This window comes from Tachypleus tridentatus, chromosome 11 (genome assembly GCF_004210375.1).
Source record: "Tachypleus tridentatus isolate NWPU-2018 chromosome 11, ASM421037v1, whole genome shotgun sequence".
Taxonomy (NCBI): Eukaryota; Metazoa; Arthropoda; class Merostomata; order Xiphosura; family Limulidae; genus Tachypleus; species Tachypleus tridentatus.
In genome coordinates this window covers 34762772-34790416 of record NC_134835.1, presented here as the reverse complement: position 1 = coordinate 34790416, position 27645 = coordinate 34762772, and the positions used below count along the sequence as shown (strand labels likewise).

The 27645-nt window shown below is 35.1% G+C and overlaps 1 protein-coding gene across 4 annotated transcripts; it reads left to right on the top strand.

Moving 5' to 3' along the window:
* Positions 1-27645, top strand: LOC143231912 (homeobox protein ARX-like). Of its 4 annotated transcripts, none has more exons than XM_076466739.1 (4): positions 1-273; positions 1997-2151; positions 8888-9300; positions 24555-27645. In XM_076466739.1, exons 2-4 carry the CDS (start codon positions 2028-2030, stop codon positions 25161-25163), a joined length of 1146 nt encoding a protein of 381 aa, XP_076322854.1. In that variant the 5' UTR covers positions 1-273; positions 1997-2027; the 3' UTR covers positions 25164-27645. The 4 variants fall into 4 exon arrangements, with proteins under 4 accessions (XP_076322854.1, XP_076322853.1, XP_076322855.1 ...); XM_076466738.1 differs by lacking the exon at positions 1-273 and adding an exon at positions 295-1679; XM_076466740.1 differs by lacking the exon at positions 1-273 and adding an exon at positions 296-836.

Below are 27645 nucleotides of genomic sequence, written 5' to 3'. Positions count from 1 at the left end.
ATTGACTTACTTATCAGCTGAATAGGCCTTAAACCCCCTGACCCCTAACAGAGTAGACTAGCCGTAATAGGATGGAAATGGAACGGAACAGCCCACGCATCAAACAGTAGCAGTACTGTTTGTTTTTTCACTGTGCCGAAAAGGCTTACCAAGAGGCCGCCAGTTTGTTGACGAGTTTGCTGACGAAGTGTCCTCGTGGCTCGTGTTTCATGTTAGAGGTGTGGTTAACACTTGCAACCGAAAACTGACAAGGAGAAAACTGCAATACAAGTGGTATAGGACCTCACTTTTTGTTCTTAGTTTTCTCGAAGTGGGGACCAGTAGTTCATTTTGTTCTTTATTTTTTTAATGATTAGTGTGTATAATCAAAACTAATTGTAGAAGATAACTAACCCTAAATACAAATGATTAGTCTACAGTTCTGATGTGATGTTTAATGTTAGGCCGCAAGCGCAATATTTGATTTTTTATCATAATACCAAACGACCCCTCTTTTTTCGTAACGAAACTTTCTGTAAATATACAAAACTATTTGTTGATGTAAGCCTAATCTTTAATAAGTACTTGAAGTTTCAGCAATTAAGGCAAAGTGTAAAACATATCCGTAAGAGAACGTAATTGGCGGTCAAAAATAACTCGGATTTACTTGCTGAAGAAAGACAAGATTTGCGAAATGGACCTCCCGCTGTTGGAAAAATAGCAAATAATCTTCTAAGTAAATAACCGGTCCCACTTTCTACAGGCACGCAGAAATGGGAAAGAAGTTGGGAAAGTTGTCGATCCACGTCTCCTCTCAGCATCTGTTTTGTTGCTGAGTAGACGTCTCTCTTATTGAGGTAATTAGGCCTATTCTATCTTGTAAATGCTCCATAAAGTACCAAGTCTGTCACTGAAGATAAGAGTAGCAGAGAAAATGGGAGGGTTTAGATGGACTCACGCCTGAATGTGTCAAGATATAGGTGGGAAAGTGGACGAACAACAATTACCTCTCATTGCTACCTGTTTTGCGTTTGTTCCGATAGCTTTTTTCTGAATAGGAACAGCTAATGGGCTGAGCTCAATACCATTGTCCACTTGTTTCACGCTCGACGGGCCGCTTGGGGGCGCTGAAAAGGGATTAGCCACGTAATGAACTAGGTGCAGAAGGTTCAGGTAAATACAAAGTGTTCAATCTGGGTGTAGAGAGAATCAATTATTCGGTCCGATGGTTGGGTGCGGGCTGGCTTAGTTGTACTTAACTCCTTTAAAGAGGAGATATCGAGGGAGGGAGGAAATGGCGCTGTTGGGATTTAGGGGATTTACCAGAATACTCTATTTGCTTGGGTATTCGCCAATCAGGCTCCGCCTCACAAATTACAGAACAACATGGGAAGCGCGGCGAGGACCGAACTCGAACAAGATAACTGACACAAGGGACCAATCAAATCGTATCGAATAACATTGAAGAAACATGTGCATAGATAGCGCTCTATGCTGGATCATGGCTAACTTCGTTAAGAGGATAGTTCTCCATTAAGCTGAAGATTCAGACAGAGTAAGGTGCAGACAGATTCTGAGGGGGGCGTCTCCAGTCAGTCTTCTCCGAATTTTGGTACAGGAAACAATCCGGAATTCGTTCATTACCCATAAAATTAATGCCTTTCAATGTGTGAAACGGTAGATACCATAAATAGAGTAAGGTAATTCGATAACTTATGCTTTATCTTATTTTAGGGAAATCTATATTAATATTAAGGAGTATACATTTTTAACGTGTTAAAATTTCGTTGCTCGACGCTCGCTGAGAGTCACAATCAAAACTAGAAGCCAGTGAAGCTTGTCTGTTAAAAACAACAACAGCAAACGTTAGATAATTAATAACTGTAGCATTATCAGACTGTATATCAAAGACTGTTGATATAATCTTCGGCACGATGAGTAAAGATGTGCAACATCGTGTTTGTCAGTCTACTAACCTCCAGGACAAACAAACTCCAGCACGTTTTTCTCTTCACAGCATCGAGCAGCTTTTAGCACCGAAGAAAGACATGCTGTCTTCCAAATCTGCTTTTCTGTCGCCCCGTCTTAACGGTTCCCCGGTGTTTACTCTCACCGAGTCGGGCCAGCTTCAAACTGATGAAGCACTAGATTTTCGAATGGCAAACAAAATCGGTAAGTCTGTCTCGTGATTGTGTACGATTTATTTCGCACGTGATAGAAAGTTCGAAATAAATAATAGATAACTACAAATTATTTACCAATAGTTTCTATTATATTTTTAACGTCTAGTTTCTCTTTTATCTGGTCCGACACAAATCTTCTGTAGAGATTACACACAGAACCTAAATGAAAAACCTCGTTACGTAACCACGACGTATTCGTTTTAAGGAGTGAAAACTGCTACTTTCCTTTACAGGGTCACAACATAGATTATTAGATGTTAATTTTAACATTTACGTTCTATATACAAAAATAAATTTACAAATACAGTGTAAACTAATAACATAGGAGACTTTTCCAAAAATTAACATTTTCTTTACCAAAAATGTAGCATTTTTACAAATTAGTGTATTTAATGACGAAAAACGTATTAGTTTTTAGCACGAATTATGAAGTAATACTGTATTAACTGTTAGTACAACTTGTGAAGTAATAATCTACTAATTGTTAGCACGACTTGTGTAGTAATAATATGTTAATTGTTAGTACAAATTATGAATTAATAATATATTAATTGTCACTATGTCTTATGGATTAATAATGTATCAATTGTCACTACTACTTATGGAGTAATAATGTATTAATTGTTAATACAAATTATGGAGTAATAATATACTAACTGTCACTACGACGTATGAAGTGATGACGTATTAATTGTTAGTACAAATTATGGAGTAGTAATGTATTAATTGCCACTACGACTTATGGACTAATAACGTATTAATTGTTATTACAAATTATGGAGTAATTATGAATAAATTTTTAATATAAATCATGGAATTATAATGTATTAACTGTTAGTACGACTTATAAAGTAAAAACCAAAATATATTTTAAGCAGAATGTAATTGTAATGTTCTTACAACAGATAAAAACTTTAAAGGTAAACTACAAAAGAATGTTCATGTAAATAAGAGTGAAATAAATATGATTTTTTTTTAAATCAAGGATTGTGATAGAAGTAATGAACAGAAACTAAGTTTACTTACTGTTCATGGAAAAGTAAAATCTTTTAAACATAAGCCAAAACCGGTAATTAGTAAATGAGCATCCGTAGTTGTTAACCTAAAGTATGTAAGGAAATACATAAATATATATATGCGTCTTTGTTTTAATGGCTTATAGGGTTTCAATGTCCTATGTCATTAAAGGTATACATTGTTTGGTAAGCCCTTCCATCGTATTGGCTTAATTTAAAATAAAAAATAAAATTGAGTCTATCCATACGTATCTGTGCGATAAATTGCAAATACATTCTTAGAGAACACACACGTGCATATATAAAACCACTGTATTATAATAATAAAATAATAGAAATACAAATCATAAAATACAATAAAAGTATCTTGTATCATAGTCACAGCATATATCCTTCATAAACTTTTATATATCACATATTTGTTTAGTCTGTTTCTCCATCGAGTTAACAATTCATAAAGTTAAGATCTCCTTACATTTAGGACAGAAGGCACTGACCTCGTCACTGCTCGGTTTGTTAAGGTCATGCGTAACATTTTGATAAAATGATTCAGTTTCGTTTGCTTGCAGAAATACTCTTCAATTTTGCACTGTTTTGCACAAAACTGGATAAAAGAATTTGTAAAAATATCCCTTTAGAAATGTTTATGTGATTTCAGTGCACGAAAAACAAAACAAAACTGTTCATTATTTAACACTAATCTGATATTCCTTAAAGTATACTTTCCAAATGACTCTTTATATCTCAAAACTATTCACGTCCCGTGATATGTGAAAGACGTTGTTTGTATGAATTTTAACTCACTATCTTGTATACTGCTCTGACGAAACACGTTACTGTACTGAATGAATGTCATAGGAGCTCAGTTTTATCGGAAGTTTAATAGTATATTAACAAATGGTTCTGAATGAACTTTGAAATAGTGTTACGATTATTTGTCTGGAATTACGTCTCATGCTTTTATTTTATTAGACGTAACTAATGAAGTCACTTACAGACAAGATATTAACTCCAAAACTTAACGAATCACACTCACAGTTCCTTCATAATTTAATACTTTTACTGATCTTTAAAGCTTTTAGGGTACGAAAGTTGGCCTTTTTTTAATCCTATTCTTACAGGTCATAACACTTGTGGATTCACAATAAACGAAACCTGAATATTACAGTAAGTAATCAGCTAAAATGTAATGTTATGGTTGGATTCATCATATTACAGTAAGTAATAAGTTAAAACATAATGCTAGGGTTGGATTCATCATATTACAGTAAGTAATAAGTTAAAACATAATGCTAGGGTTGGATTCATCATATTACAGTAAGTAGTCAGTTCAAACATAACGTTATGGTTGGATTCATCATATTACAGTAAGTAGTCAGTTCAAACATAACGTTAGGGTTGGATTCATCATATTACAGTAAGTAGTCAGTTCAAACATAACGTTATGGTTGGATTCATCATATTACAGTAAGTAGTCAGTTCAAACATAACGTTATGGTTGGATTCATCATATTACAGTAAGTAGTCAGTTCAAACATAACGTTATGGTTGGATTCATCATATCACAGTAAGTAGTCAGTTCAAACATAACGTTATGGTTGGATTCATCATATTACAGTAAGTAGTCAGTTCAAACATAACGTTATGGTTGGATTCATCATATTACAGTAAGTAGTCAGTTCAAACATAATGTTATGGTTGGATTCATCATATTACAGTAAGTAGTCAGTTCAAACATAACGTTATGGTTGGATTCATCATATTACAGTAAGTAATAAGTTAAAACATAATGCTAGGGTTGGATTCATCATATTACAGTAAATAATAAGTTAAAACATAATGCTAGGGTTGGATTCATCATATTACAGTAAGTAGTCAGTTCAAACATAACGTTATGGTTGGATTCATCATATTACAGTAAGTAGTCAGTTCAAACATAACGTTATGGTTGGATTCATCATATTACAGTAAGTAGTCAGTTCAAACATAACGTTATGGTTGGATTCATCATATTACAGTAAGTAGTCAGTTCAAACATAACGTTATGGTTGGATTCATCATATTACAGTAAGTAGTCAGTTCAAACATAACGTTATGGTTGGATTCATCATATTACAGTAAGTAGTCAGTTCAAACATAACGTTATGGTTGGATTCATCATATTACAGTAAGTAGTCAGTTCAAACATAACGTTATGGTTGGATTCATCATATCACAGTAAGTAGTCAGTTCAAACATAACGTTATGGTTGGATTCATCATATTACAGTAAGTAGTCAGTTCAAACATAACGTTATGGTTGGATTCATCATATTACAGTAAGTAATCAGTTCAAACATAACGTTATGGTTGGATTCATCATATTACAGTAAGTAGTCAGTTCAAACATAACGTTATGGTTGGATTCATCATATTACAGTAAGTAGTCAGTTCAAACATAACGTTAGGGTTGGATTCATCATATTACAGTAAATAATGAGTTAAAATATAATGTTATGGTTGGATTCATCATATTACAGTAAGTAGTCAGTTCAAACATAACGTTATGGTTGGATTCATCATATTACAGTAAGTAATAAGTTAAAACATAATGCTAGGGTTGGATTCATCATATTACAGTAAATAATAAGTTAAAACATAATGCTAGGGTTGGATTCATCATATTACAGTAAGTAGTCAGTTCAAACATAACGTTATGGTTGGATTCATCATATTACAGTAAGTAGTCAGTTCAAACATAACGTTATGGTTGGATTCATCATATTACAGTAAGTAGTCAGTTCAAACATAACGTTATGGTTGGATTCATCATATTACAGTAAGTAGTCAGTTCAAACATAACGTTATGGTTGGATTCATCATATTACAGTAAGTAGTCAGTTCAAACATAACGTTATGGTTGGATTCATCATATTACAGTAAGTAGTCAGTTCAAACATAACGTTATGGTTGGATTCATCATATTACAGTAAGTAGTCAGTTCAAACATAACGTTATGGTTGGATTCATCATATCACAGTAAGTAGTCAGTTCAAACATAACGTTATGGTTGGATTCATCATATTACAGTAAGTAGTCAGTTCAAACATAACGTTATGGTTGGATTCATCATATTACAGTAAGTAATCAGTTCAAACATAACGTTATGGTTGGATTCATCATATTACAGTAAGTAGTCAGTTCAAACATAACGTTATGGTTGGATTCATCATATTACAGTAAGTAGTCAGTTCAAACATAACGTTAGGGTTGGATTCATCATATTACAGTAAATAATGAGTTAAAATATAATGTTAGTGTTGGATTCATCTCTTTCCTTGGGGTTGTTGACATAGTTCTACATTGTTCTACATAGTTCTACATTGTTCTACATAGTTCTACATTGTTCTACATTGTTCTACATAGTTCTACATTGTGCTCTTACAACAATTAATGCACAGAAACACAATTTCATTTTCCCCTTCTCTTTAAGTACATACTTTTTATCATTTCATGTTAAATTTTTGGATGAAATAAATGCTGAACTCCTTGCATTTAACGGTGTTCTAGGAATACATAAAGCACGTGATATAAAAAATGATGGATGATAAAACTAAACTACCATGAAGTTAAATAGTGTCTCCAACGAATAAGATTATACCCAAGAAAATATATGTTGCTGTTGTTCGATATTATGGTTCTAAAGTTTTGCTTTCGTCTTTCCTTTTCAGTCGTGAAGGTATTACAATGTAACGGTCAATTCCATTATTGAATGGTAAAAGAATAATCCTCGAGTTTTGGCCCTGAATGCTGCTCGCTGTCTACCTTACCTCTGGTCTATCTCTTCAAAATTAGAAACAGCTAACATAGATAGTCGCTGTCTACCTTACCTATGGTCTGTCTCTTCAAAATTAGAAACAGCTAACGTAGATAGCCCTAGAACAGATTTTAGCGAAATTCGAAACAAATCAATTGAAATTTCATTTCCCCTGGTCAAATAAAACACTTACTGATAAAAGTTAATTAAAGTGGTGCAACCACACAAAGAGTATTAAAATTATATGAAAAATTGAATAGGTGAAAATAATTTATGAAAGTGGAAAATTCATCAAGATATTGAATATTGTCTTGTTTGTTTATAGATTGGTTGAAACAGAAAAACTAAACGAATGACTGATTCACAGACGCGAACTTGCTCATTTAGAAAAGTACCAAAATTCAGAGTTTAGTTTTATAATAACCACTGTATCAAAATGAGTTAACTTTCATCATACTTTCAGACATAGAACTTTAGCTTCTCACCATTTTCATACAGCACTTTATGTTTTTCTGTTTCGAACATTATGACAAAGCTACACGAGGACTACGTTCACAGGCCGTCCCTTATATTAAATAGATTGACTAGAGGCAAGGCAGTTGCACATGCCCACCCACCATTAACTTTTAAACTGTTCTAATCCAAATGTGAAAACTAGCCGTTACTCTTATAACGCACCCATAGCCTCAATGAGTGAAACTAAATGTTTTACGAAAACGAGACGCGAACCATGAACCTTCATATTTTTGATTTGTTAAGCCTTACTGAAAGCTTTTTCTAGTTATGACTGGAGAATATATGACCAAAAGAAGGAGATGTGCACTTTCTTTTGTCTTTCATTAATTACTAAGTTAGAGTATTGGTCGTTGACAAAAATTACCTGACAACTTACTGTGGTTTATCTTTTTTATGAAGTTTCCAAGACAGAGTACAATTTAAGAAAGTGTTTACCAAAAGAGGAGTCAAGGTCCCCGGCGCACTTACGCCATCAAACTATTCCAACAACGAGACGTGAGCTACGAATCCAGTGAAACACAGTCCAAGCACGCCAACCACTAAGCTATGCCCTGGTACACGAAAACGAAATGAAATGTTCTCTGTAGACCTACGCCCCCTCGTGGCACAGCCCTAAATTTGAAGGTTTATAACGCTAAACACTAGGTTTCAATATCCTTGGTGAGCACAAGAGAGACAGCCCATTGCATGGCTTTGTACCTAACTACAAATAGTCGTTAGTTTTACAGAAAATTCGAAATTATGTTAGTTGTACAATAAGGTTTTAAGATAAATGTAAATAAACTGAAAAACCGGGTTCTAAAACAAGACTTATAAACGTGTATATATGACAGCCTTAACATATGCTATCTCACACAAATTTTAAAACGTATAGGATCCGTTTATTGCAAGAAGACCAGTGAACAAAAGATCTGTAATATAAGTGGTATCCAGTTATACCTTTCTAATGATGTGATATTGTCATATGTACGAAATGTCATTACAAGTTTGATAACGTTAAAATCCTCATTTCTAAAGGAAAATAACAGCGAAATGGAACGTGTTCCGATAAAATTTGAGGCCTTAGAAGCCATATAACTATAATTGTTAGTCTTAAGAAGTTGGTAACAAGTTCGATCATCACTTAGATAGAAAAGCAAACATCTTATGTTGTTACTATGTCGGTGTTGTTGGTGTTTGTACGTGTTTCAAGTGATAGTAAAATTAATCTCCACTATACTTGCTCGTAACTAGTGATCCCTCTGCAAAAACACCTGTAAGAACAACGTTTGGACTTCACACCCGTAACTTACTGTACTACAATAACACTACAAGAGTGTCTTCATCACCGCTTAGGACTACAAAAATGTTCTTAATTGTTAAGTACATTAACAAAGCAGTTTTTCCTTTACGTTATAGGTTCGATAAGGGAAGGTCCACACATTTCTCAAGTTTCTTCTGGTAGAGAGAAGTTTCTGAACGTTACGACGAGCTGTAGTTCACCCAGACCCCAAACGGTCCCTCAAGATGAGCAGAAAGAAGAAGTCTACACCGTAACGAGATCTTCAGGAGAGTCCAGCGTCATGACGGCCAGCTCTTCCGCTTCTTCCACAGACATGGGCCTGTCTGGAGGTCGGCCGGACAGCGAGGGTGGATCAAATGATGAAGACCTGTACTCAGATAAGCCTCGGAAGGTTCGAAGGAGCAGGACAACTTTCACGACCTTTCAACTCCACCAGTTGGAACGTGCTTTTGAGAAAACTCAATATCCTGACGTCTTTACCCGCGAGGAATTGGCTATGCGCTTGGATCTCAGCGAAGCACGCGTTCAGGTAAATATTTAGAATATTAACGTAAAAACCGTGAATGTTTACAGGATACAGAGATTTATAGTGTAAATTATATAAAATTATGTTATTTCCAGTGTATGTATATAAATGTAGCAACCTCATCTTAGGTTCATAAATAGCCATAAGCATCTTTTTAATTTTATTATAAGGATTGTTTGTTTTCGCGCAAAGCTACACGAGGGCTATTTGCGCTAGCCGTCCCTAATTGAGCAGTGTAAGACTAGAGGGAAGGCAGCTAGTCATCACCACTCACCGCCAACTATTGGGCTACTCTTTTACCAACGAATAGTGGGATTGACCGTCACATTATAACGTCCCCACGGCTGAAAGGGCGAGCATGTTTGGTGTGACGAGGATTCGAACCCGCGACTCTCAGGTTACGAGTCGAACGCCTTAATACACGTGGCCATACCGGGCCCTTTTGTATTCTGAACATTCGATGAATTATCCAGTTGTCCTTGTTCTTAGAAATGAGATATTAACTATTAATTGTATTTAACTCGAACGCCTTAATTATAAGGAAACACGTACGTCGGATGGTATTCTTCTTAGCAGAGTAACCAAGATTACGCTAGCACTAACGCACGTCAAAAATCACTCAGTGTTGTCGGAATTGCTTTCTACAATATACCTGCATGGCTATGTGCACAAATCATCGCTGACCTTACAAATTGTTGTAGTTGATTTATTAGTTACAAGGCAACTGATTTTACATAGCAGCAGTTAGTTAGTTACTCAGTTCCTTCACAAGATTTAAGTTGAAACATTAAGACAAATGAAGTTATTTCAGTGTAGCAATATACTGACTTCATTAACATTTTTATGGGTGCCAAAATACAATATATATATTTTTATAGTAAAGTATGAACTTCAGTTTCGGACATCAATATGTACTCATAAGATTTAAAACTTTCATTTATATTCACTGAAACGGAAGGTTACGTCACTTCTACAGATTATTTCTAAGCTCAGAGTAGCTCACTTTTCTATAAGAAACATTTGGAAAAAATATCATTTTAAATAACTTGTAAAAAAATAAAGACATTTAAAATTGTTCCCTCAAACTGACCTGCAGACAACGGTTTTAAGAGATGATTGGTCTGGTATGTTTTAAATTTCGCGCAAAGTTACTCAAGGGCTATCTGCGCTAACCGTCCCTAATTTAGCAGTGTAAGACTAGAAGGAAGGCAGCTAGTTATCGCCACCCACCGCCAACTCTTGGGCTACTCTTTTACCAACGATTAACCGTCACATTATAACGCCCCCGCGGCTGAAACTGCGAACATGTTTGATGTGACGGGGATTAGAACTCGCGACCCTCGGATGACGAGTCGAATGCCTTAACCCACCTGGCCATTCCGGGCCTCGTGATAACACAACAAACTTATTTAATCTCATTTATCTTTGAGTACGTACAAGTGAACGTTTAGCAACAACAGAAGTAAGAATCTAACTGGTTTTAATATTACTATAATGTTAAAATACTGAACTGTGTTGGGTTTAAGTAAACTTTAGTTTATCTAGAATCATCCAGTAAATGTTTGTCATAATACTAGAAAAAAAACCAACTTGACCACACTCAAATATGGCTTGAATCACAAGGGTACGATGGGATAGATTGTTTGTTTTTCTTATAGCAAAGCCACATCGGGCTATCTGCTGAGCCCACAGAGGGGAATCGAACCCCTAATTTTAGCGTTGTAAATCCGGAGACTTACCGCTGTACTAGCGGGAGGCATACGATGGGATAGATAAACGTGTGGAACCCAAGGATAAGTAAATAACAAAGAGAAAACAATGAGAAGGATATTCACCACCGAGTATATCTTTATAAATGGATAATTTACTTAACAAACCGAGTAAACTGAACTGGCGAGGGTTGATTCTGGTGGATCTTTAATCTTTACATCAAACGTCTTTGAATGTGCTTTAGGAACTCGAAACTCAAACGAATTTATTACAAGTACGTCACTAAACTCAGGCTGTTATCCTTTCAATTGACCATTTAATAATACATATATATGACACGTGTTACGTACTATAATTTATCTTGGACGAGTCTCCAATTGATTATTTTACGTACTACGATTGGAAATAGCCTAAAATTTTATTCTGCATTTAGAAGTTAATTGAATTCCGATATCCATCAACTTTATGATATTAGCCAGCAAGACTGATACACAGAATATTCTTTATTAACACAAATGTATTTTAATGTACAAACAATAATATAATTTATTGTAGCGGCTGTTACAAATAATAATTTATATTCAAACGTTTTACAAACTTACAAACAATACCGACTACTCTATCCGGTCCGGAAATGAATATTTTATCGTCTGTTCACAATGAGCGAATTAATTCTGTGTTGATACACAGGTACAATTCACTGGACGGGAAGCCAGCTAAATTCTTCACGCTTGTGTTTTTTCTTGACTACGATATCTAATGTCTTCGTAGAAATTCTAACGTCCGCAGTCTATTCATTGATGTTAAACGGTTCGTATTATTCGAAATCTATAAACGTTCCTGGTCAAATTCTGTAGCTTCCGAGGTTTATAGTATACTAGAAATTTCATCTAAGGCAACAATACTCGTATTTAACAAACACACATTGCACATTGTCAATTCTTACACTCGAGAATCTTCTACAAATTTAGAGAACAGGCAGGACTTTCGCAATACACCTTTAACAGCATAAGTTACAAACATTAGTAAATATATATTTAACTAAAACAAGCATTGATATTAAGATACATATACATTAGTAAATCCGTTACACACTTCGTTAAACTCTGACCTTTAACTTATCAACTGTCCACTGAACGATCTGCTATGACACTTCACTAAACTCAGACCGTTATCCTATCAGCTAATCAATCAACATTTTAAAAATATCACTCTTCATCAAACTCAGGTCCTTAGTCTTTCAACTGACCATTCAATAATGCCGTATGACACTTCATTAAATTAAGACCTTGAACCTATCAGCTAACCATCAACAGGTAATTAGAATAAGATAACAAATAAAAAATATTATTTTTAATGCATTAGTTTCTAAACCACGGTCTAAATCTGAGACTGAATATACCCTTAATTACTAGAATGAGATATAGAGGGCCCAAGCGATTTCATCTCGCTAAAACTAATTTTATTAGTTTATAATAATACTGAAATATTTTGAATTCTCAAAGGTAAAAGAAATTCATAATACAGTTATTACTTTTTTAAATAAAGTATATATACTTTAATTAAATTCTTACCGGTAATGATTCATATGTATAAATACTTGTGTGTATTTTGAATGTTGTATTTTTCGGGTTATCTTAATTGTTGAGCGTTCTAACAATGTTTCAAATGAACTATTCACAAGCGACCTGGTAACAATAGGGAACCTAGCTGTTACTCGATGTTTTTAATCGGAATGCCACCTTAAACAATACTAGGCCTAATCAGAAATCCTAAAGTTCAGATACTGTAATTTTTAATTCATAACTATTGGCTACAGAAACGGCAACTAATCACTTACACTGCTAGCAACTCTTTTAATTGTTACGGATGAAATAGCAGAACATGTTTAGCAGCACATAGTGGCTCGAACCTACGATCTACCGATGAACAGCTGACACTAGGTCAAACCAACTAAACAAATGATAAGTTACCACTTGCTGTGCTGACTTGTATAATGAGCAATTTACACAGTATATGGTATTCTTCATAAGCTAAGCTCTCTGACGACGATCACAAAGAAATGAAATAAACAAGTTTTTGTTGTATTTTATTGGAGCAAATACAAACGAAATACATTTTTGCTCTCCTTCATCCCAAGTACTGAAAAGGGAACTTGTTTATATGAATTTACTGGGACTTAGAACCGAATTTATCTAAACTGTCAACCTAAAAACAGCATACAATAGAGTTAATCTTCAATTTTGATATTATTCTACTTGTCTGGAGAAATGTCTCTTGGAGCACTACTTAAGAAGGTATTGATATCCTTTATAATAGCCCTTAAAAGCTAATCCTGAATTTACTTTTTGTTTGTTTGTTTGAAATTAAGCACAATGCTACACAGATAGGCTATCTGTACTTGAATGTACATCGTAACATCACTTACAAGTTTAGTCTAAATCTTCCTCCTTGCAACTGTCTCTTAGAAGTTTATGTAAGAAATCTTATATAAGACTATGATGTATCTAGTGTAAGCAATTAGTGGATATTCTATGAACTTAACTCTCTGAATTACTGTATGTTGGATTATTTTGTACTTAGGTTTTTATCTTAATCTAAAAGTCTTGTTGCAAATTTTTTATAATATTAATTAAAGACTTAGTAATTCTACCTGTCTGTATTGATAGTTTTTGGATTATTACTTGAATAGATGAAATGGATCCTCGTCCTGCCTGATTGGTTACTTCTTGGCGTACTGTGACACAGTGCTCGTAAAGTGTCGTTTTGCTACATTTTTACACTGAATCACATTAGAAAAATGATAAAGATAGAGTAAGATAACAGATAGATTTAATTAGTTTTCAATTTAAGCTAAGCCTTATTCCGAGGATCCTCTTCGAACATGCAAAGATTCAAACAGTACCTTTTTGTATCACTAATGCACCGATTATTTTATCAAGTCCAAACATGCATTCGCATTCCGTTGTTTAATGCACATGCGTATAATGTTATTAAATACACACGTTATAATGTCGGCGTTACTACATGAAATAAATATACATAATTAATGTATTGGAAATTTGAAACAGACACATAATTTAAGCTCTATGTTTTTCTTATTCCACAGTCACAATCCCGATGCTATCTGATGCTAGCCACTCGCCATATGGTATTAATAAATACTTTGTCGGAAAAAAGTGCGACTAAACACGTGCACGTACATTACTGGATACGTGTCTCTACATAAGCGAAGCGTCAGTTACGCCAACACAGCAGACAAAAGCAAGCTATTAATAAACGATTTTGAAATATAGGATACAATCACTGATTTTAATTAACAATGTCTAGTGTTATTAACACACAATAATTTGTATAATTACCATAAATGATAAGATTAGTTTTAAAATATTCTCGAACAATGTATTAATATAATTATCACAATTATTAATAATAATTATTGTTAATTAATTAATTAATTTACTTCGAAAATCAAATATAAATAGTGCTGCCGGTGTCTGATTTTTTATCTATTTGTTGCTCTCAATGTCAAAGAAGATCTCAATGTCTTTAGTTTATAATATATAATAGTTTGTTTATTTGAGAAATATATATGCAAAAACGGCTCGTTTGGGTTGAGAAAATATTTTACATAGAAGAGCGAACAACGTTTCGACCTTCTTCGGTCATCGTCAGGTTGAGAGTTTTTGACTGTTAAGGAAAGTCACGCAACGGCTACCTGTACGCAATTGTCCCTAATTTTGAAGTGATAGATCACAGGGAAGACAGCTAGTCAACAGCACCAACAGCCAATTTTTAGGCTAGTTACTCCAACTTGAAGTATCAACAGCGACATCTGACAGTCGCTCCTACGGTTTTCCCACAGGCCTTACGTACAGAACGGATGCTTGCGTAAATGGGACGTTTACAATATATCATACGCCTCACTGTTCCTGATGTTCAAATTATCAGAGTCGCAATAACGATTGAAAATATTTTAAAACCTTCGGATCGTTTCACAGGTATAAAGTGTTTCCAAATATTTGGAAAAACGTTAAACGTTTAGTAACTACGAAATATCTAAAAAAAGTCTTGGAACTGAAAAAAAAAACACAACAAGAAACACCTTGGATAACTTGACTTACGCATTGTTTTGAACAACTTGGAAATTTCACCTGTTCAGTGAGTTAAAAAAACTTAGATCGTATAGCTTGCAATTTGTTTCATAAAAGCTGACAACCTTTACGTGTTTGGTTTGTTTTGCATTTCGCGCAAAGCTACACAAGGGCTATCTGCGCTAGCCGTCCCTAATTTTGTAGTGTCAGACTAGAGGGAAGACAGCTAGTCATCATCACCCACCGCCAACTCTTGGGCTACTCTTTTACCAACGAATAGAGGGGTTGCCTGTCACATTATAACGCCCCCAAGGCTGAAAAGGCGAGCATGTTTGGTGTGACGGGGATTCGAACCTGCGACCCTCGGATGACGAGTCAAGTGCCTTAACCATATTAAAAAGACCGTGTGTGATTCACGTATTAAGAAGTATTATGATTTACTTTAAAATTATGTGTAAACATTAGACGAAAGTAGGTTATTTGTCTTTGTCTATTCCGAACTTGATTTTGTTTACTTTGTGAGAAAGATAATTTATAAATACATATGAAGTTATCAATTAATATTACCAACAGTCGATTATTTTATCTCGAAGATAGCTTTTGCTTATTTCTTGTTGTTAAGCACAAAGCTACAAGCAGGGTTATTTGGGCCGTGCCCACCACACGTAACAGATCTGGATTTGTAACCTTACAAGTTTTCCGCTGAGACATGGGAGGAGGTCACTTGTTAAGGAATTAGCTTTATTTTCAAATAGCAAACAAGATATCTCATGCACAATGCAGATGTGGGTACCAATGAGCACGTGATAAAAGCTTTGAAGACATACAGGGGCATAAGAGTAGTTGGAACTAGCGGGGCAACTTGCCCGAAGGGACAGACATACAAGTGATAGAATGTCCAACCGAAAGTAATATAACATATAAAAGAAAATGGTATAATGGTATTCGACAAAACGTATTAAAATATCGTTGTTCCTTTGCTTGTTTTTTATTCAGCAGTATTTCAACTAAACTCAGAAAGCTGTCTTCGGATTACAACTGATACGCGATTATATGAAGTACGGTAGTGAAGACACGTGAAGAGAGTATATATATACAAAACTAATAAACAATATATACACCATATATTTCTATAACAGTCGTGGGACACAGTGTAATATAAAAAAGTTAAGCAACTGAAGAACATTTATTTCAACACTTTCCACAGTTTTGTACACTTGTGGAAACATTGATTTTTAAAAGAGAAGCGTTGAAATTTTATTAAATAAATAGTAGTCCTAAAGATAAAATCCAATCAAATTATCATTATTTTTTATAGTCGATTTATCCATGCTATGAATTTAAAACAAAAGATATGGTGATTCTGTGTAAGGATTTAATAAACGGACTTTGTGATGTTACGAGCTAAAAGATTGGTTTGGTTTGTTTGGTTTGGTTTGTTTTTAATTTCGCGCAAAGGTACACAAGGACTAGTTGCTCTAGCCGTCCCTAATTTAGCAGTGTAAGGCTAGAGGAAAGGCATCTAGTCACCACCACCCACCGCCAACTCTTGGGCTACTATTTTACCAACGAATAGTGGAATTGACCGTCACATTATGACGTCCCCACGACTGAAAGGGCATGTCTGGTGCTACGGGGATTCGAACCCGCGGCCTTCAGATTACGAGTCAAACGCCTTAACCCACCTGACCAGGCCCGGGCCTTCGTGCTAAAAGAAAATATAAATCTACTTTTGGGTGCTCTTTGCTTTTATGTGCCAAATTAGCTTTATCAGTAAATAATATTGAACGTGCGTGGTTGTTGGAGAAAGGAGCAAGCAAAGGGAATTTTTGCCTCGAGGTCTTTCATACCCTTGCTTTATAAGTGATGACATAATTTAAACTGAGGAAATACTGAAAAGGTTACAACTTGTTACTCAAAAAAAGCTTGGGTTGAAAACTAACATGAATAAAACTGTTATAACTATAAAATTGCAGGCTAATGTAAACAATTATGCATTTATCATTGTTTGTCTGAATGACACCTTACGCTACATAAAACCGAGTCTGATACCTCTAGTGTTTAGGCCTAACCATCCCTAACATATAACTGATGATAAAAATATTTTGCTTGTTTTTTATTAAGTGCAAAGCTACACAGTGGACTCTCTGTGATCTGCTCACAATATGTATCGAAACGTTAATTTAACGTTATAAGACTCTGGACTTAACACTGAGCCAGTGGAGAGTTTGACCTGAGGAAAGAAAAACAGATAGTAGTATCCACATCTTATTACACGACTACTCGTAACTGAATATACAGACTAACTGCCACAGTTACAATGTTTTCATAATGAAAAGTGTGGAGCTAGTTCACTTGCGTATCGTGGCTCGAACCTTGGACCTTTGACCCATTTGCCAAGGAAGCTAACGGTTACGACTCACCCGGGCTACATTCAAAGAAAAAAATGTTGTAAAAGCGTATAATATGCATTCAAAAGCCAAAATGTTCTTAAAAAGCGACAATTGTATTCAAGATAAAAGAATTACTGATTATGGTGCTATTGTTATAACAACGATTGTTTTTGTAATTAAGCATGCAGCAAAATATACAATGAAATTTAAAACAAAATATCTCAATCACGAGAAAAGATTTAACCTAATCAATCAGAAACTCGGATAAATTAAGAAAATATCGTGTGAAAAGTATAGAACTTTATATATTCTAAGTAAAACAAAATTGGTGTAATACTTTGGGATTACTTAAATAATATGTTGAAATTAAGATTAAATAATCAAATTTTATTGCTAAATTTTAAAGTGCTGAGCTCACATGTCTCCCATTTGTACAGAAGTATGTCTGCAGAATCACACTGCTAGAAATTGGGTTTCAATACCTGTGGTGGGCAGAGCACAGGTAGCTCTTTGTGCAGCTTTGGCTTTGTGTTTAATTTCAAACAATCGATCATTCTGCTCTCATACATATTTCTAAGACTTATAATTCTAATTGTTTGATAAAGTTTTTCAATTTATTAACGATACCATTTTAAGTGGCACAGCGGTGTGTCTGCAGATTCACAACGCTTGAAACCGGGTGTCGATACCCGTGGTGAGCAGAGCACAGATAGTCCATTGTACAACTTAAAAGACTGGAACGTTTCGCATTTTGCACGAAACAGCATCATAAAGGTCAATATGGGAAAATGGACGCAACTTGGAGTTATATAAATTCATTCTATAATAGTTGATGGGCCCCGCATGTCCAGGTGGTTAAGACACTCGACTCTTAATCCGAGGGCTACGGGTTTGAATCCCTGTTACACCTAACATATTCTCCCTTTAAGCCATGGGATTATTATAATGTTATATTCAATCCCACTATTTGTTGGTAAAAGAGTAGCCCAAGAGTTGGCGGTGGGTAGTGATGGCTAGCTGCCTTCCCTTTACCCTTACAGTGCTAAATTAGGGACGGCTAGCGCAGATAGCCCTCGTGTAGCTTTGCGCGAAATTCAAAACAAACAAATATTTGATTTTGCTTCAATACTTTTGATATTTCGTTGGTAAACTCGACATTTTAAAAAGAATGAACTTGTATGTGTAAGTAATTATAAACAACATTAGTCTGGTATCGACTTGTATCTTTCTACAACTTTAAGTGTGTGAAACGCGTGCTTATTAAATATTCCACGTGTCTAATTATCATGTAATAATAATTCTACGAATTAAATTTCCAAAAATTCATTAAATAATTTTAAGATCATTATTCTTATTATTATAAGTGTTAAATATTATAATATTATCTTTTCACTGCGAACATTGTAATATATTCATAATTGAATAGTGTTGTATTGTTATGCTATAAAGTGTCTGTGTTGACGCTTCAGGTCAGGTTGAATAGTTTGGAAAAAAGAGTCGATCTGGAGGGGTGAAAATTCATTTCGAACTCTTAACAATATCTACCTCTGTACTTTACAATCGACAGCTTTGCACCCCGCTGTCACGCCCCAAGTGTTTCTTGTTGAAGATTAGAACAAATTTGTGATCAATTAGGAATACACGCAACCGTAGTTATAGGATCAGGGCTGGGAAACAGTGGTTTATGGTATAACACTTCATCCAGTTGACTCGATGCGACGGTCCAATCTTATTAAAGACTAGTATAATCAATGTGAATCACAGCTGTCGACAGGAGCCCGCCAAGTACTGGCTCAATATAGAATTTATTTTATATTATTGTCGCTATTGTTACGACGAGAAAGAGCCAACGGGAACTTTGTTAGTAATGGAATGATGTAAAGCACTTAGAGGCTAAAAATAATAACGAAACGAATGCTAAACAAACAACAACAAAGTACTGTCTGTCAGTGTAAGAATAGGTGATATATAGTTTTTAAAACTAAAGAATCTAAAGTAAAACGTGGTATTTTGTATTTCTAAATAATTTAAAGGCTAAGTTTGCTTTTAAAAAACTTTCGCAATTCGCTGTTTCAGTACATTCTTTGAAACATTGGAAAACCTTATTTTGTTTGTTTGTTTGTTTTTTTAATTTCGCGCAAAGCTACACGAGAGCTATCTGCGCTAGCCGTCCCTAATTTGGCAGTGTAAGACTAGAGGAAAGGTAGCTAGTCATCACTACCCACCACCAACTCTTGGGCTACTCTTTCACCAACGAATAGTGAGATTGACCGTAACATTATGACGCCCCCACAGGTGAAAGGGCGTGCATGTTTGGTATGACGGAGATTCAAACCCATCACACCAAACATTACGAGTCAAGTGCCTTAACCACCTGACCACGCCGGGCCAGGTAAAGCTTATAAAGTGGTATCATATATTAGTCTTATCATCCGTAATCGTTATTATGGGAAGCATTGTTTTATCAATAAAGTGGTATCATATATTAGTCTTATCATCCGTAATCGTTATTATGGGAAGCATTGTTTATCATCCGTAATCGTTATTATGGGAAGCATTGTTTTATCAATAAAGTGGTATCATATATTAGTCTTATCATCCGTAATCGTTATTATGGGAAGCATTGTTTTATCAATAAATGAACAGAAATGATTGTAAAAACAGTACGAGTAAACTGGATTAGGGTATATACGCTGTAAGTCATTCTGGAGAAGCAAATAGTGAGTCCCAAAACAGATGTGGGTTTAGGTCGGTCTCAAGATAAAGAAATGTTGGGATCACATCTTATGGGTTGCCACACAGAACACCCCAGTGGAGTTACATCAGGTAAGTGTAACTAATTCATTTATCCAAGCATTGTCTGTGTCATTCTGTGGATAAGCGGTTAGTCTCACAGCTTACAACCCTAAAATTCGGTTTCCGATACCCGCGGCAGACAGAGCACAGATAGCTTATTGTGAGCTTGGTTGCAAGGTTACGATTGATAACCGGATTTCGATACCAGTGGTTGGTATAGCACGGTTAGCCCATTGTAAACCCCATTGTGAATCAATAGTAATTTTGCAGACTTACGAAAATAAAAATCAGATTTCGATACTTGTGGCGGGCAGAGCACGGATAGCCCACGGTGTAGCTTCGTGTTCAATAACAAACATATTTAGTCATTTGGGAAGAAATACTAAAATATAGCTTAAATGATACATTATTCATTATTATCCTTAACCTCCATGATGGTTAGCTGTTATATCATGGTGTTTCCAGAAAGGCAATATCAACGTTTGGTTTGCACACATCTATATGTGTGTTTCATTTCCGCTTTATTTTTTCTCTTCTTATTCACGTGTATTGCAGAATATTATATTACAATAAAAAATTCAAGTAATGAATTATTTCTGAACTATAAAAGAATGTAATTATCTTGCACACATTGTGCATACGCAAGTAATTAAATATTCTCCTAAACGAAATGCTGGAGGTGTTTAGAATGTAAACCAGGTTATTTATAATTAATTCACCTTTAAATTAAAATAAAAGCATCTAACCTATGGATATTATTTAAGATTTTAACCTTTCTTAATACCCTTTTGTCCAAGAAAGTAATATACACTGCTGGCCAAAATCTTAAGGCCAATGAACATAAAGAAAAAATATGCATATTGCGTTGTTAGACTCAACTATTTATTTGAGTAGAGCTTTAAAAGATGAAAATAAAAAAAGGAAAAATAAAATAAAAAACTTTTTGGTATTTAATAGAAAAATGTGAACACTATGAAATTAGCCTAAATACTAGCTGGTCAAAAGTTTAAGACCATACTGAAACATAGCGTTAATCGGTAAACACGTAACGAAATTTAGTCATTTGTGTTCAAGCATTAGTGTTGTCAACATCTCCCACTGATATATCCTTACATTGAGTAAAAACATGGCAAAGGCTAAAATGTTGACAGAGTTTGAACGTGGCAGAATTGTCAAGCTACAAAAGCAAGGTCTCTCTCAATGTGCCGTTGCTTGTAAGATTGGGCGTAGTAAAACTGCTGTTGCAAATTTATTAAAGATATAGACCTTGAGGGATATGGAACAAGAATTTTAAGTGGTCGGCCCAAGAAAATTTCGCCGGCTTTAAGTTGGAAGATTCGACGGGTTGTCCGGCAAGACACCAGCCGATCGTCGAACCAGATTAAGGCCCTTATGGGCGCAGAATGCAGCTCAAGAACAATAAGACGGCATCTACGAGAGAAAGGCTTTAAAAACCGTAAACGTCTTCAAAGGTCACGCCTCCTTCCACACCACAAAACAGCACTGTTAAACTTTACTGAGAAGTACCAAACATGGGACGTAGAAAAGTGGACGAAGGTTTTGTTCTCTGATAAGAAAAAAATTAACCTGGATGGCCCAGATGGTTTCCAACTTTACTGGCGCGATAAGGATATCCCACCGGAGACATTTTCTACACGACATAGTGGAAGAGGTTCCATCATGATCTGGGGTGCTTTCTCCTTCCTTGGAACAATGGAGCTTCAGCTTATACAGAGGCGTCAAACAGCAGCTGGCTACATTGGCATGTTGGAGAGAGCATCCTTATTGACTGAAGGCCCTCGCTTGTGTGGAAATGACTGAATCTTTCAGCAGTACAATGCTGCAATCCACAATGTCCGCAGAACAAAGGACTTTTCCATGGGGAATAACGTGATTCTTTTGGACCATCTAGCGTGTTCACCCGAAATGAACCCCACTGAAAATGTTTGGGGGTGGATGGCAAAGGAAGTCTATATTCTATGGACCTCAATTACAAACAGTTCATGATCTTCATGAAGCCATCTTCACCACTTGAAATAATATTCCAGACAGCCTTCTGCAAACGCTTACATCGACCATGCCAAAGCGAATGGTTGAAGTTATTTGCAATGACAGCCGAGCAACTCACTACTGAGACTTCTTGTTGGGCATTTCCTACCCTGTTAAGGACTTCTTTTTGGTATGGTCTTAAACTTTTGATCAGCTAGTGTTTAGGCTAATTTCATAGTGTTCACATTTTCCCTATTAAATGTTAAAAAGGTTTTTTATTTTTATTTTCCCTTTTCTTATTTCATCTTTCGTAGTTCTACTCAAATAAGTGGTTGAATCTAAAAAAATAAAATGCATATTTTTTCTTTATGTTCATTGGCCTTAAGATTTTGGTCAGCAGTGTATGTCATTTATGGTAGAACTATTAATGCTATCCGTAGTTGTCTCTATTTCTGAACTACTGGCCAGAAGGGAAGTAGCCAGTCAGCAGTACCCCTAACACTAAACATCTACATTAAAGGACTGAACGTTACTATTAAAACTCAAGTTCAAGAAGTACTTTGTGAAAACGTATGGATTCGAACCCAAGTCGCCAGCTTCGAAATTCAGGACTCTATCCAACGGCCAATCCGCATACATATTTGTCAGACATGGACTTGCCAATATTTCTGAGAGTTGCCAACAGATGGCAGTTAAATACTTTACAATATATATATATATAATTTCTAAATAAATTTAAATACTAAAATATTGAAGTCAAACAGAGCGTGCCGCCACTTCCTGTTTAGTCACTTTATTCTAACCGAATTATATTTTTGAGACATTTGACTACCTGTTTGTTAGGCGTGCTACTGTACTTCCCACAGGAGTATTGTTTTTGTTTCGAATTTTTCAAGCACTTAAAGTGGTTCCGATTTATAAATTTCGATAAAACGTTTGTGTGACAATATTTATACATATATTATTGATTTACTTTATGACTATAAATTATTTTCATGTGCTATAAAAATACCACCTAATTTTATATTTTTACATTAATATATCACCTAGAACAATTAGGATAAAAAAACGAACGTTTTTCATGTTATCGATAATAACAGATTTCTGAGAGTAGGCCTAGAGTTTGATGAACATTTCGGTAATACAACGAATATAATATATGAGCGAAACGCTCTTTTTGAACAGTTTATATGGCTGACATCGTTAAATTCTAAATAGGTGTAACACTATAGGTAAAAATAGGTGATTGTTCTCCAAATAAGAATACTGTTATAACAAAAACTTTCGAGCATTTTAGCTCATTAAACACTAAATGTACACGTTATGTTAGCACAATATTCACAAGATCGGAGTAGCGTTAAAAAAAACAACACACTTTTGGCTACTGTATCTGGTTAAACACTAAGTTAGTGTGACGCCAAAGTGACATTCATAAAATTAGAACAGTGTTATACAGAATTAAAATACTTTTGGTTAGTGTAGTTGATTAAACACTCAGTCGGTTTAACACTAATGTAATATTCATTGAACAGTAGCTGCGCCTAAATGAGAAATATACGTCAAACGTGTCAGTAAAATGTATTTAGGGACAACCAATAAACTGAATGTTATTGAGTATTATCGATATTTTATTGACTTCTGAGTTATCTTTATAACAGAGAAACACGTGTTGTTGTTTTTTCTCTTATGAACTTTAATCACACTGAGAGCAACATTCGTTGGCCTCAGGTGGTCAAAACGTCAAAAACTGTTTCATAATTTTAATAGAATGTCCGTAAAGATTTCTAAATTTCTATGATTATTAAATTCTAAAGTTGATTTAATAATCAAATTTTGTTTTTATGAATACAGATACTTTTATATCTAATCATTATATAAATCGAAAATTGTCTTTTTTGGACATTTAATTATCTAAACAAATGGATCAAAAGCAATATTATAAGAATAATTACACGAACCAAAGTCTGGTAAAAATTTCAGAGGTGATAAAATTATCAACTCTATGATCAGTTACGTGCAAAATGTTTTTCAGTAGTTGTGTAGTAAGTTTGTTTAATTTTTAAATAAGTTATAGATGTATCTTGTTTACACTGACCTAGTTGAGTAAAACGTTTCAGTTTTGAGCAGGAAAATATGCTGATAAGTAACGTGAAAAAAGTTTGTATCTTTTAGATTCACTTACTTTCTGTACAATATGTTTCAAGGTCTCACTAATTTACTGAAACCTATCTCTGTTATGTACTGTTTTATATGACCAAAGTTATCAATTTTTCAGGTCTGGTTTCAGAACCGACGAGCTAAGTGGAGAAAGCGAGAGAAGGCTTTGGGTCGTGAAAGTCCTACATACAGCCCAGGGATGGAATCTTTACTGTCCCCTCGTGGAGACTTGCAGGGACTACTACATCCAACTCACGTATTTTCGGGGACATCTGTTCCTGGAACGGATCCTTTGTGGGGACACGGGCTACACGGCCCCATCGTTTCATCGACCATCGGAGGGCTTCCTAGTCATATAGGCCTAAACCATTTGTTCTCAGCCAACAACGGGGCTACTAGTCCGGGAGTCGGGACAAATCTGCCGGCTGTACCGTGGCATAAGTCTAGCACAGTCAGTCCGCTCAGTTCGGCTCTCCTCTCCGTTTACATGCTGAGCTCAGCGGGTTTGCCTGGTCAGCACGGGCATACAGTTCCGACAAATTCCGTCGGTATCTTGCCTCCTTCTTTCCATCAGCTTGGCCCTCTTTCCGTCAGCAAGACAGCCGACATGGCTCAAACAAGCCTGGACATCTTGCGGCTTAAGGCCCGACAACATGGCGAAGAACATGGCCAGGCGCGTCTTTCTTCTCTGACTTTGGCTGACTCGAATTCTACTTTAAAATCTTGAATACATTTATTCTTCTTGAAAAACTTTAACAAGTGATTATGTGTCGTTTTATCTTCGATTGCAGTAATTTTCAACTGAACTTACTAAACTAGGCACGAACCAGAGTGTTTTAATTAGAACGTAATCTTCAAGCCACGTGCACTTAAATTGATAAAAAAACAGCGCAAGATTTATAACTGTTCTACCATAGCAAAACCTTGAAGTCATCGGCGATTTCTACGAACGAGCTTCTTTTGCTTACAAAGCATATTTTCTTGTTTAACTTAGTTTGCTTCTGGTTAATAAAGATATGACCATTATTAAATTTAATTACAGAGAAAATGGCATTCATAAACACTGCAACATTCGTCGCAGGTTTTCATTGTACGGGGAAAACATTAGCAGGCCGACATTGATAAATGAAATTCAATGTGTTTTGTTTGACCAACAAGTTAAAAAAAGACCCCTGTCCCTGATATTTCCCTTATTATAACTTATAATATTACGTTATAAAAGCTAAGCTGCGTGATTTTTCTAAAGTCAATATGAAAAGTAAGGACTATAAATTCATGTGTGAATTGCTCGCTAGAGGCTCTTAGGTCTTGGTGTTAAGACAGATAACTGGCAGTGTCGTAAATAAACGAGACATACAGGTTTTACATTGAATTCTTTCGACACTTCTAGGCCAGACGAATGTTTTGACGGCTGCTTTTCTTCATTATATAAATATTATTTAAAAATATGGTCTTTATTTTCCATCTCTATAAGAATGCGAATACACTGTTGCTACCACCATCTGGCTCACGATGAAAGCATTGTGGATTCTTACACACTTGGTTTTCTCAGTTGCGGATTTGCATTAGACAACGAGAAGACGGGTTTGCGTGGACAATAACATTCATATTTACACCTAAGTAAGAAAAGGAAGAGAACAAGCAATTGGAGTTTGACCCGCAGGCTCACTCATAAAATTATGTACCTGCTCCGTTTTAGGTCTAAGGTCAAAGCAAACGTTGTGTCGCCACGTGTTGATGTAACGCTGGTATCTATAGGAAACTGGTTTAGAGTTAGCGACTTTAGTTTGTGAATTTGACACGATCTTCGAAAGACTGAACTTTCACCGAGCTACTAATAAGATATATATCAATCAGCTTTATAAACACAATCTACATATTCTTGTAACTAGTATACTATTACCAACGTTTCTGTCAAAATGATCACGTGATGATTCTTCGCTCTTATTACATACATGTGCTTTATTTGTCAAATACATTTGTTTTAACTTGTACGATCTTGTTCTTCGTGTTTCATCATTGTACACATTTTCATAACCATTGGTATCACCAATAGCCATGACACTCGAAACAGTAACACGAACCTTTCTACAAAACCACAAACTTGTTTTACTACACTAGGTAAACCTTTATGTTTCTAATTTTCAAATACCTTATTTTTACATTTCTCCGAGTCTGTAACTTAATATTTATCAAGTTATGAAGTATAGGCGACCTCCGCTAGTACAGCGGTAAGTCTACAGATTTACAACGCTAAAATCAGCTGTTCGATGCCCCTCGTGGGCTCAGCAGATCGTCCAATGTGGTTTTGCTATAAGAAAACACACACACACACTAGCATTTTATCACATATATATATATAGAGAGAGAGAGACTTCTAAAGTTTTAGCAACGTTAAAAAACATTTAAGAATTTGAAACATTTCTATGTATGGCTGGTGTTTTTAAAAAGCTATTCCACTGACTGGTAGTCTATAGAGGTGTATTTGGTGTTGGCGACCTTATTGTGTGAATATGTGAACATAGGTTTGTATATATTTGTCTTAATGCATAGTGACTTGTACGTTAAACCACGTTTAAAAATTCAACTTAACTTACGTATCCATGAAAGTATGACACATTTTAAAATATGTTCTTTACGCATAATTTAATACTAAATTCGAAACAATTGTTCAGAACAACCGTTTGACGTCTCCTACATACAACAAGGCTACAATTTGTTCTATTTCCCAAAGAAGATGAAAATTACAGTTACTTAGAAAAGAGCATTTTACTGGAAAGTAGCAGCTTATGAAACAAACTCAATAAAAATAGTTTAGTGGATATAGAGAGAGTTGAAGTTCTGTTCATTTTGAAGTAAAATCTAGCATTGTTTATATATATGATGAAGATCAACATTTTGTTGTGGCTTCGTTTAGAGTGGTATTATATGTGTATCTGAATAGTGAAACAATCGCTGATTTTTACTTACATGTGTAACTGCTTTTTGATGTCTGAAACTCTTAAAATTACCTGATTTAATTTTAAGAAAAATGTAATACTGATTTTATAAAAATGAGAACCCTTAAAAGGTAATCAGTTGTTCTTTAAAATGTCGTTTTCATCGCAATTTGAAGCAATTTCCTGAATAATGTTGTACATGCTCTTATGTATACAATAGACTATAACACTATGTAACATCACGTTTAATTAAAGCATGATTAGTGAAAA